General features: G+C 40.6%; 1 protein-coding gene across 4 annotated transcripts in view; it reads left to right on the top strand.

Moving 5' to 3' along the window:
• The window catches only part of ephb1 (EPH receptor B1), a 205225-nt gene that overhangs the window by 139761 nt on the left and 52197 nt on the right, over positions 1–13267 (top strand). For all 4 annotated transcript variants that reach the window (XM_088085417.1, XM_042497108.2, XM_042497106.2 and 1 more), the window contains one exon: positions 11550–11674. In XM_088085417.1, coding sequence (XP_087941543.1) covers positions 11550–11674 — 125 coding nt within the window. The remainder of the gene's footprint in view (positions 1–11549; positions 11675–13267) is intronic.

Genomic DNA, 13267 nt, shown 5'->3' with positions numbered 1-13267 from the left:
AACAGTAAGGGCAGAGTAGTTAGGAGGATTATGGTGTAAATTGGCCATGAGGAGACAAAGGTGAGAGGAGGTAAAGTGGACGGAGAGGAGGAGAGGAGGGAATAATGGTCGTGGCGAGGGAGTAGAGGGGATTTAGTGTGAATCACCAAAGAGGCCATTTAACTGCCCTCCATCCCAGCGTGTGTCTGGGAGGAAGGACTGATCAATAGTGTGATTTAGGAGTTCATTCATGGCCTCTGCTATCCAGGAGATACACTCACACACATACAGATACAGATATACAAAGGTTATATACTGCTCCCTCTCTGGCTATCATTTATTCCTAGCCTGAATTTAGTCATATTTATCTGTGTTTGATATTGAAAAATAGCCATTATAAGTTTTTTTTTTTAAATGGGGTGTTGTAATTTAAGGGAAAGAAGACACTCCCTTCTTCTTCTAGTGAATTTATTAAATTGCTAACTGACCAGTAAAAATAAATGTATCATCATCACATTGTGGGCGATAAAAGAACTTCTGGTAAAAACTACAGACTTGGCAGCCATGTTTTCTTATGTAAGCCATCCAGGGGCACCCATAAGGGGGGCCGGGCTTCCTGGAGCCCAGCTGCGTGGTGGATCATTGCTCAGTCAATCCGATCACAGCTGATCAGATTAAATCAGTGGATGAGATTTGCAGCTGCTGCAAAGGAATGCAGACTTTTAGACCCAGCACAAATTTTGCACCTACGAATCACACCAGACTCAGGGTAAACACATTTTAAAATTAGGAAAGATTTATTCTGAAAAGACTAAATGAAAAAAAGCTGTCCTTCAGTTGCTTTGCTGGTTTTAACAGCCAACTGAGGAACACGACCAGAACCCCGTTTATATAGGCTGAGTCACGGGTGATCTTATGCCTTTCTAACTCAAAATAAAAATTATTTAGATTGGTTGGGGGGGTTTCCGTTAACAATAAAAATATAAATAAGAATATAAAACAACATAAAAGCAAGTGAGTAATTAAAGAATATGAATACATATAAAGTAACACACATAAGCAAGTGAGAAATGGGCTATAAATATTCTCTGTGCCACACAAACATCAGTTAAAGGTTTCACTTGCACTGTGTCTGGTGTTCTGTACTCTGTCTGTGCCCAGAGTACACTCTGCGGTACAAGAGTGTGGTGCTATGAATAATTTCAGGGTATTTATTCTAATAACGCTCCTAATGATAGTCTAGCTCCAAAAATAGAAAATCAACATGTGGCAGCAGATATTTTAATCGTGGCAGGCCACCACACATAATTAATAAGTGGGAAACCATGACTGCAATAAAAATGATTTATCTTAAATGTAAGTAAATCTCGCCACATTTTATTTTCAACCAAAATTTACACAATTGCTAATTAAAACAACAAAAATAAACATTGTACATAATTTAATGCTGCTTTAGTAAAAGTAGCCTGTTTCATAACAAAAACTTCGAACAAAATGAAAATCACAGCAGACAGCCAGCAGGAAATGCACATAAATCAGGATGCCAAAAAAGGAAGGAGAAGAAAAAGTAATAATAATGCAATAAACAGCTTTTTCAGTCAGCAGGGAGCTGCTCGCAGCCAGCCTAAAGAGGTGAACGATAGCCAGGAGGCTAAGGTTATAGCTAACGTTACTAGTCAAGACGTAGAGGCTCACCACCACCTGTGAGAAAAAGGATCATAGTGCTGATGTAGCCCCCGACTCTCTTAGTCAGTTTATATGTATGTGTTTATATGAGTAAAGCAAAATTCACTCGACCTTTTAAGGGGCCCATTCATTACCGTGGGTGGGCCTGATTCCATCCCGGACATTTTACATCCGCCACTGCTTCAGATGAGGAGGCCATTTTTCATCTTTTACACTTTTTACAACTGCTTTCTTCTCTGAGTGGTTATGTGTGGGGGTGTTTTGATGAACAATGCATGAGAGAAAAGAAGTCTGTAAATCTCATGACTGGTGCTATCTTTTTCAACTAATGCCTGATGCTCAACAGTTCTCTGATCTTACTGGCACAGCCTTCTTGACCTAGATTATGTGCCAACAGTCCCTCAGACCACAGAATGCCAAGTATATCTACAAACAATCCTCCTCCACTTAGCTGCTCTGTTTGGAGAGCTATTCCCACAGAAATGCAAACATTACTATCCTCGGCCTTCTATGGGCAAGTCCGACCGGGTGGGTTGCATTCAAGATACTAAGATGCAATGCGGTAGACAGAAATCCAAACAACCAGATGAATTAAAGAGATCTGCGCTCTGTGGGGTTCTAAAATCAGACGAGATGTTAGGCAAACATGTCCGTGGAGGGTATTCAAGACACTACTCATTATGCCTGTACAGTTTACAGCCTACAGAGTCTCCCCATTTGTTTTTAAGGGCTTGCCTTTTTCCCTGTTTCTTCCCTGTCACTGCTGCTTCTGTGTATCAGAGCTAGGGTGTCCAAGAGTTTCATCATCTTAGACGGTTCTTGGGGCTCTCTCCGGGTGCCATTTTTATTTCATTTGATGCCTGTTCTCATAAATGTTGGATCCTGTCCCTGGACCCAGAAAGGGAGGTATTAGCTGCAGGCAAAAATAAAAATGTGGGCTTGAATGCTACTGAGTTTTCTCGTCAATTCTGATGTCTTCATATAATGTATTAAGCGACGCTGGGAAGTGCGTGTTTGTGCCGATGTGAAAGTGTGCTCCTGCAGTCAATCTTTTTTTTTTCCTCACATAGAGCTCCGTTCAGAGTCCTCTACGTATAATATGATTTTGAAAATAATTCCAACCATGGTTCCTTGACAGAAATCCACGGTGCTGAACTGATCCCTCTTTATGATGTTTGAGAGAGGCCCATTACCATGTAGTCATGGCTGGCTTGGCCGTCTGAGCCTCTACTAATAGGGAGGGTAGTAGTTAAACCTATGCTTTTGACAGAGGCACAGCACATGACTATAGGCTGCTCTCCTCATCTGAGACACTGAGCCCCTATTAGGAGGCTGCATGGTTCAATGGTGTGCCAGCATCTTAAAGCAGAAACCGCAAGTGCACTTCAGAGAAGGAACAACTCTGCTTGTATATGCGGTTGCGAATGTGACCATATGTATTTATGTGCACTTGTGTGTTTTCTTTTTGTACACAGAGTTGAATGGGAATTCGGTACAAGACCAGCTGATCAATTATAGTGCAACTCTCTATCCAATAATTTTACCAAGAGTAACTGAGGCAGAGCAGGAACTACAAGCTGGGAATTCAAATAAAAAAGCCATGCTGCATGAGGAACACGGACGGCAGTCTTTCCTGAGACTCTCACAATGAGCGAGAGGACACAGGGAGAGAAGAAAGAGCGAGTTGGAGACGTTAAACATTAATGCTCCTGTCGGGGGGGACTAATAAAACTTAACATTGTCTACTTTGTTGGAGGAACAGAGGATTTTTTACCTACTATTTATAAAGGAACTTCACCAATTTTGCACATCAAGTTCAGTTTGTTAGTCACAGTGAGTACTTCTCAGTCTGTGAAAACAGTTGTATAATGTCTCTGTAGGGAGTTTTCTAAATTCTGAACAAATAACCTCAGCAATGTCATCATGGTTAATTTGGCTTGACGACTATCAATCTTTAACAGAGAGCCTGGGGATGTGGAGTCTGACAGCTGTAAGCATTTACATGGCAGGAAGAGCCCAGCAAAGACACAGTATTGAGTTGCATTATTGGAAATATGCAAGAAGTTTTTGGTGCTTTAAGCCTCCAGCAGACTGAGATTTTTACAATCTTATAAATTTAGTGCAAGTTATACTCTGCAACATGGATCTAAATAGACTAGGATACGACATCAAGTTTGATATACTCAGACTATGATGACATCACCTACTGAATCACGGGCCACCACCTATGTCTGTTGAGGTCAATACACAAGAACAAAACGTAATCAGCATGTGTCATGCATATACGCCAACTGTAGTGGTAAGAGCAAAATGTTTAAAAAAAAAAAAAATTCGAGCCCCTGCTATAGTTGCATTTAGTGTGTCGAAAAAAGTTTGAAGAAGAGGAGGAGCAGGAGAATGTGGATGCAGTCATGGCTGGGGAAAAGAGGCCAACTTGGCATGCCATTTCATGCTGCATGGCTATTGGTTGGTTAGAAGATGTAGGTTGTAACAGCAGTCACACAGTGCAATGATCATCCCAAATTTCTGACACAGTCAGAATTTTATCCCAGGCTGTCTTTTTGATTGCAAGACCATGATAACAGCTATCCTTGAACCTCTCTCACTGTGTGACGTAGGACTACTGTTTTAGAGCCACGACCAAAAATATCACCACGTTTCTTTTGCTCTAGGACAACCCAAAATTGCACAGTGTATACTGGGCTTTACTTAAACAAGGGACTACAAGTAAGTGTATTTCAGCATTGGAGCTAGTAAATATTTAGAAAATCAAATATCACAATATTTTTGACCAGCTACCTGGCAATGATATTGCGACCATATTGTAGACAGGACTGTTGGTACTTCGACAAAATATTTACACAATGAGATTTTGGAGAAAAAAGGTGTGCATGAAGGCAAATAATTGAACAGCCAAAACATTCAGGTAAGTTCCATAAATTACATCCCCTCACTGCAATGCAGGCTCAAAAACCAGAGAAAGACAACACTTATGATAATTTGATATCCAAAATCTAAAATGATACAATATCGCTATAATATTGACACATTGCAGCAGGTGCAGTTTGTGTTAGTTTGGGGGCTTACTGAAGCCCCTAGAGGCTAAAATTGTAAATGTAGAGTTTTAAATCATTTCCATATATCTTTTTTTAATAACACTGAACTAATCATTTATTGACGTACCTTGCAGGGATACAAGGATTTTGACATTTAGACATTTAAACTGGCTCTAAGTCTCCTAACTTTATGGGAGTGCAATACTAAATGACTGGAGACCTTTTTTAATGAATGTAGAACAGCATATTTGATATGCTGATGCTTCACCCAGCGGTGAAGTGCTCAAGATCGATCTACTTGGTCAATTTGTGAAGGTCTCTGTCTCGTCTCGAACTCGACTGTATTTCTACTTGGTCTAAGACAAAGACTTATTTTAGACTTTATTTCAAGACTACAACCGTGGGGATATCGCTGAATTGCCTGTGCAAAAAGGGGGGTTGAAAAAAATGTTTAAGTTGTTTTCAGCTGCTTAGTGTTTGTATCGGTTTGCTCATAGAAAACAAAGGAAAATTCCTGTACACAAAATTCACCGCTATAAAGCGGTTTGATTATTTTATCAAGGCATTTCTCATGGTACACATATAAACACACACATATATGCAGTATGCTGATAGGAGAGGTCACTGAAGAGTAATCTTTATTTGTTCTGGTGGGTGTTTTTATAGATATGTGGATCTTTTTGATCAATTTGAGGAGGGCCTACGGTTTGCATGTTCCACCGTTTATCGTAAGTGTGTCATGCAGTGTGGGACTTGCACTGGTCTTTTTCTTCACTTGGTCTTAACCCCTCAAAGTCGTGGTCTTTTGTTAGTCCCAATACAATCTAGTGCTGGTCATGACTTGGTCTCACTTTAGGTGGTCTTGACTACAACACTGCCCTCACCGTACCATATAAATTATAGTTACTGCATAGTGAAGTAACAATAATGGAACCAGAGGCTCGGGTCTGTGCCAGACATGTAGAAATGATGCTCCAACTCATCTGTATTCCAAAGTAGATTAATCGTACAAAGGTAAAGAAGCTTTTCATTCTTTCATCAGTTTCTTTCAAACCCTCTCTCACCTTTTCTCTCTCCCTCTCTGTCTCTCCATTCCTTTTCTCTCACTTTCTCTCTGTCTCAGCCAGACACTGGGAGGCTTTGACTTTGATTAATGGTGAGCCAAGCTCTGCATTAAAAGCCAGGGGCAGCAAGTGGGGCCAGATAAAAGTGGAGCACAGGAGCAAGGGATGGGAGGGATGGAGGGAGCAGAGAGGAGTGCAGGACACAGTCACCAATCACTGTCAGCATCATCGTCCCAGGGTGACAGTGGGGGATGCAGTTGGAGGGGACAGCGGTGCTTCATTGGGCTGAACCTCACCCTCAAACAGGCACAACACATTGTCTCTGACAGGCTCTTCACACATAGGCTACCAGGGCACACAGACACACATGCATGTGCACACACTCTCTTCTGCTTTTCTTCTTGGAAACATGTCCAGTGTCTGTCCAGTGGGACACACCAGTGAGAAAAGCATTTTCTTTGGGGAGTGTAGTGAGAATAATTGTTGGAAAGATATTCAGAACTCACACTTTCATGCCTAAAAATCTGGCTTAGTTTGCACGCACACAGATATATTTGAAAGCGTTGTGTCCTTTTTGTATGTTTTGGCCTTTTGTCAAATTACATTTTAGGTGGCTGAAAACAGACTCCTTCCAGACTGAAGAATTCAGGAACTGTTATCAGTGTGGATGTGTAGAAAGGGAAAATGGGTTTTTTGTTTTGTGACGTCAGATTGTGTGCAGTCTCCTTTGAGAAGCATGTTAAATGAGGCAACACAAATTGCTGCAGAATAGGAGGTGACAATGCGAAAAACCGTAGTTCGGAGGGTACCTTTCAGCATGCACCTTTTCTCAGACTTCTAACCTGCCAACATGTTTTTCTTTATGTGGCTTAAGGGTTTTAATCGCCACCTGCCATTTTGTTAAAATTAATTTTGCGTTCATATTAGGGTTGCTTTTACCTCAACAGATCAGTAGTTATTGACATATCATTCCCATGGTTTTCATTTTCAGTCAACACAGAAACTTAGGTAGAACTCACAAGAAGAAGTTAACTTGTTAATACTGCATTAAACTTAAACAAAACAAAGCTGATGTTTGAAAAAAAAAACAACCCTCCATTAGATCTAGAAGTTGCTCCGTCGCAGGAAGGTGATGTTTCATTCCTAATCGCAGCCCCCAAATCTGACTTTCTCCAAATGGGGTTAAAAGCCACCAGCACCTATTTGAATCACTGAGAAACTCTGAGATGTTGGTGGTGAGGTCTCAACCCAGGCTATAAATACACTTGCACACATTTAGACACCAGACGCTTAGCACTTGAAAACATGCATAAAAAATTATCCATGGTAGAAATGGATGTTTTTCTGTCCGTGCGCCTGACTGCACGAATTGAGTTGGGACCCTGACTCGGGGCTGGGGCCGTGGAAATACCTCTCCTCCTCAGCCCCTTTTTCCACTGCAGGAATTTCAGTGTGGAGTGCCCCTCCCCTGGGTCTGTCAGGAACAGTGTGTGCCTGTGGCCGGTAATTGATAATGCGGCCCAGGCAGCCCTAGCCCTGGTCAGTGGAGCGTGAACCAGCCTGAGAGGCAGAGAGGCTGAAGTGCACCGAGGTGAAGCTTAGCCCTCACACTCTCTGTCTAGGGTATGAGAGAGGGAGGGAGAGAGGGAGGTGAGAGCTAAGGGAGGCAGACATAACAGAATCCATTCGCAGTGCCAGGATAAACAGAGCTCGTTCATTTGTTTGCAGTTACATTTAAGGTAATTATCTGACACTCAAATCAAGAAATACGCTAATCAAAACTGTATAATAACGTTCTTCCTACAAAGCATAATCATAATAAGCAACCGGTCATCGGTTTTTCTCCTTATAGAACTCCTGTGACCCTATAGTGGTTATGCAAGGGTGAAGTATGAAAAAAAGGAGAAGGCGTAGAATAACCATTAAGGAGTCTGATTAAAAAAGGGAACATTTAGTTAAAAGAGGGTGCCATTTGCTGCTTTTTGAATAGGGGAGTTATTCAGAAAGATGGTGAGTGGATACCAGGTGGAGCGATGACTAGGTCTCAGCAGCGAGCAGGCCGTGAGCCAAGAGGCTGATAGGCACAAAATGTAGAGCATGGGCTTGTGTGGGGCTGTATTTATGCCTGCAGACATGGGGGTGGAGATTCCTTTCCAGCGCTGTATACAAACAGCAAGGCTTTGAACTTAATGTGAGCAGCCGCAGAATCGGTTTTTAATCAAACTTACTTGTGTGTTCACAAATTGGTTTGATGAGTAAGTCTGGTTGGATTCATCTTTGAACTTTAAAAACTGAATTATAGTTCATCTTAGCACCTTGGAGGAGTTTGTGATCACACAGTAGATTCTGGGGCATATTCACATGGCATTAAAGAGATTGATTTGTGCATAAAAGCTAAGCAATTTGTATTTTTAATAAATGTTCTGTGACAGTTATATAAACAAATTGCTTTCTCTATCTAGAGTGATTTATTCATACTTAGGATTCTACTTAAAGCCCCTGAAAACAGCACGCTACAATCAAATTTACATCAGGAAAAGCATCCTAGTTCAACACGCAAAAACTTTAATTCAGATGTCGCTTCGCCCTGATTGGTGCATCAAAGTATGAGAATTTAAGCATCACTGCAAACTCTGAGATGTTAAATGACCATTGTTAGAACATCCAATCACATCATAAGACGTCCCCTTATGGTCATCAAATTGTTCCAAAATGAAAGTTGGCATGTGCTTTTTTCAGAGCAATATTATATTGCAGTATTATTATAATATTATTTCCTGGCTTGTAAGGGAGGGTCTGACTGGACCATTATTCGATATGGAAACAATGTCACCATCTGGTTGTCTGCCTCATAATGGCGTTGTATTGTGGGCGTCCGATCAGGACCATTTTTTGCCAGGTACACATCTTCACAGTCCAACCAGTGTTTTCTGGGATGCCTTTACCGAGCCCCACCCACTTTAAACCAGTAAGATGATCTCCACTCTGAAGTGCAATAACAAAAACTTCGGATTTGGAAGAAAATAGTGTGTTCATGTAGTAGGACAACATCATTTATCGTAAGAAGATGATGAAAAAAAATCTTTAAACCCACTGAAAAATGCTTTGCCACATAAAAAATGGTACATTTTTTAAATCTCCAGCAGCAAAAGAGGTTTGTTTAGAAAACAAACAAAACCTTTATCTTGATTAACAGGGATCCAAATGATCCCTGGGAAGTGTGTAATGATTCGAACTGTGCAGATTTTAGAAATTCACTCGCCTGCTACCGGCCAAGACAGCGCTGTCTGTGACATTTAGGAACTTGTCAGTTTGCCTGAGATTACACATATTATCATAACAAATAGATGCAGAAGAAGTGAATATCAGCACCCAGGAAATGTACTTTTTTTCTCACAGAGGAGAAAGTCTGGGGTATTGAACTACCTTCGCTACTGTCAGCAGTGATAAGATATCTGCAGATTTGTTAAATGTCAACAGTGAGGAAATCTGCCAAGGTATCACAGCAAAAAGGCACGGGGATGGACTCTGCAATGGCATATGACACCTGTTATGATGGTGTATTAGGCTCAATTCTAGTTCACTTTATGTTATTTCACACCTGTAGTTCATGTAGATAACAGATAAAAAGAAAAATACTTTCAGCTGATTGGATGCTGCACTGGTTCAGATGCTGGTGTTGTTAGACCTGAGTAATAAAACATAGTTTTTCAACAGGGTGTGGTGATCATGTACAATCTTTGTGACTTAAGCTTTTATAATGCCCACAGTACAGACAGGCAGTTGTACTTTGACTTCTGCCCAACTGAAATTCAAAAGATGTGAAACCACACACAGAAATAAACACAGGTGCAAGCACATGCATTCTCTCTTTCTCTTTCTCTTTCTCTTTCTCTTTCTCTTTCTCTTTCTTTTTCTTTCTCTTTCTCTTTCTCTCTCTCTCACTCTCCCTCTAACACACACACACACACACACATATACAGAGTTTTAGTGGGGACGATGTCTTCTTCATGTCGGATAATTCAATCTCTGAGCAGCATGTGAATAGCGACGAGGAACAGGGATGATGGAGGGATGACAGTGCAGGGGACAAAAACGATGGAATGAGCAGGAAATTGCCAAGTGTCTGGGTTAATTGACAGCGCATGTGTGTGCATTCAGGTGTACTGGGGCTGAAGGAGGGAATAGACCATACAGCTGGGCCAAAACGATTACAATATGAGGCTCAATTTGATTCCAAAGGGCTTTGTTTACTGAATAAGTTATGGGTGATACACAGATGTTTTTCTCTTCTTTTTTTAAGTTTATTTTTTTACATGTTTTGTATTGGTTTGAGAATGTATAGTTTTATATTGTGAAGATAGACACGTAGTCCTTGTTTTGTTGATGTAATGCAACTTAACCAATTTCAAGCCTCACCATGACATCCGTTTCACTGAAATTAGCTATTGCTGCCTACTCTAAGACCACACTTTTTAACACAATCAATTTACTGTCATTTTTGTCAAGTTTGCCATCGACAGGCAAAATAGCTAAACCTCTTCTGTTTCATCTGCACATGTCATTTTAATGTACAATCCTGGGCTAATTAATAATACCTTCCAAGTGGTATTCTGATGAATGTATTTTTGTTGCACTGTGCATTACAATATATTGTAAATTTAGATGCATATTGATGTCTCTACTGCATTTATTTGTGCAGAATCATGGTATAACACAAAAGCCTAGTTAAGCTATTTACATGACTGCATGAATTACTTCAAAAAATGCATTTTACAGTACATTAGGCACTTACATTTCCAAACAAACTGGAACTAACTTGTTTCCCTTTCTTAATCAAAATTAACAAAAACAATGTCAGTCAGTATTAAACAGCAGTACATCCTATTATTAAGCACAACCATACGCAGACCTTTGTTTCAAATTTAAAATGCAGCCCAACTTTCACTTTTGAGGATTTTAATAGTTTTGGAACTTAATTACTGCCTCCGATGCTTCCTGTGGATGCCACATTTAGTGCTCATACATTCCGCCCAAGTGGCCAACAGTGAACTAAATCCAACACGATTGGTAGCTGGACTCTCGCCAGACTTGTGATGACTGACAATTCTGGCGCAAAGGTAGCCGGAGTCCTGCTAACTGGAGCTGACACTCAGCCCAAATCCACACCCTCAAATCTTTGCCAGATCTGGCAGCCTTATTTTGGCCAAAGCCGGCACATATTTGGTCCTGCCGTGCCAGAATATGGCTGAGTGAAGCTCTAATCGGCCTGACTCAGCTGGCTACCTGGGTCCTGATGAGAGTGGCAGTTGTTTAAACTTGGATTCTGTGCCAAGTACTGATAACTGATAATGCTCTGTTCTAGCTACACACATTGGATGACATGCCTTGTACACTATGGTAAAAAAGTGCACAATCCTTCCTGGAATTATTAGTGTGGATAATATTCCAACTAAAAGTAGCTGTCCTAAAAGATGTCTGAATATGAGGAAGATAATGAAATGGTTGCACCACAGCTGGCTGTTTTGAATCTAGAGTAGTGAATCAATATGGCTGCAAAAGGCCACAGTTCCACATGTTTATATTTTAGGTTAACATTAACAGACTGGCGCTTTCACCTACTGGCTTAAGGAATATAGCCAAGCCTTACTTCATCTGGAAATAAATACATTCTCATATCATTCAAGTAGTTTGGATTGAAATGTACAATCAATGTAATTCTATAAATTTACTGATTTTATGTTACTCTTTCTGTGCACCACAGCTCCCTCCATAGTTCCCATCATGCACCAGATCAGCTCCACCATGAACAGCTTCACACTGTCATGGCCACAGCCAGAGCAGCCCAATGGAATCATCCTGGACTATGAGCTGCGCTACTATGAGAAGGTAAGATAAGACAACTGATACCAGTGTTTGTTTTGTTTTTGTTGTAATTTATTCCTGTGAAGAAATCTTCATCATGAAAACAATTGTTTCATTGAACTTTCTATAAATGAGTGCAAATTCAGCCATACGAATTCATCAAATATACAACCTTTTTCCACATAAACTACATAAAAAAACAGCTCCAAATCCTTTTTTACCGTAATTTAAATATCAGAATTTCCTATCTTACATCAATTTTTGTATTTGTATTACATCAATATTGTATATATGTGAAAATATCACCACATTTCTCAATCAAATAACTGTATTTGATCAAGTTTCTCACCAAAAACAAAATTTTACAAGATTAAGTTTAACACATCTTCATAACATTATAGCTTAACTTTGCCCAATGCGGATTTTTCCTGAATAGAGCATGTACGCATCATAATGTAAAGCATGGTGTGTTCCATTTGCACTGGAAAGTCAGAATTTCCAGGTTCCCAGGCAAACATTTAAACAGAAACACCCCCTATAGTTGGATTTATAACGGATAAAGTCAAAGAAACCTCACTAACCTGCTGCTCTGTGTATCAAGTAGTGAAGCATTTGTGTCTTATTTGTGTCTCATTAAAAGAGTCATACACATAGTCCTATATAACTTCTATCTGTGGACATGTTGCTACAGTGTTTTTGTTTGCAAAATATAATGCAATGCCTTCTTATTAACTGGTATTACTAACAGCATCTTGCTTTACCGACTTGTGCTAGAAAGTGATCAACTCCGGTGTGACGTCATTCCCAGCTCCGACCTCCTACTTCAGTTGTAAATGAAATGCAGTATTATTGTAGCCTTCGTCAGCTGTAAATTTCGGCCACCTGGCTGCTAACCGTTGATCTTAACTAGATCTCATGCCAACGTCAGCACAGATTTGTTGTTCACAATTTACCATTAGAAGGGAAATAGCAGAGTGTTTTCTTTGTCGTGTGGATAGTTTAACTGCATCCCTTCGTGTTCATCTCTTCTCATCGGGATGCTGTTTGTCTCGAGCCCTGCTTTGTAGCTCCTGTATAGTCGATTTGACATAACATATAAGCATTGGCCATTGCTATGGGTGAATTTCAGAGTATTTGTCGATAGGTCTTTGATGGCAGTAAACAAGGCAAATATCAGGCAAAACTGATGTAACTTAGTGTATCCCTTAAGTGTATGCTTGTCTGTGTGAAGTGCCAGCGCTATCTCAGATAGTAGGTGTTGTTTCTTACTCTACACATGCATAACAAACTGCATGTAAAGCCCCTCCAAAAATCTGAGCTGTCCCAGATATCAGTCAGCAGAGTCCCCTGGGTTGATAATATGTTCTTTCACTGTGTTCACTCCATCTCTCCCACTGTTCTTTGGTTTCTGCTGCTGATGAAGTGAATAGGTTGACCTCTGCTCCAGGCCCACTCTGCACAGTGCAGCAACCTGTCCCGCTGTGAAAATGCATTGCGTCTGGGGGGAGTCACATCGACCCGTCTGCTCACACACAATACGTCTGCTTTATTAAGTCGCCAGCCCTACCCCACAGCGCCTATGCTGCTACCAGTATTGACCTGTAGGCTTTTCCCAAG

This window comes from Plectropomus leopardus, chromosome 12 (genome assembly GCF_026936395.1).
Source record: "Plectropomus leopardus strain MGB_pleo_1.0 chromosome 12, ASM2693639v1, whole genome shotgun sequence".
Taxonomy (NCBI): domain Eukaryota; kingdom Metazoa; phylum Chordata; class Actinopteri; order Perciformes; family Serranidae; genus Plectropomus; species Plectropomus leopardus.
This window is presented reverse-complemented; position numbering and strand designations above follow the sequence as displayed.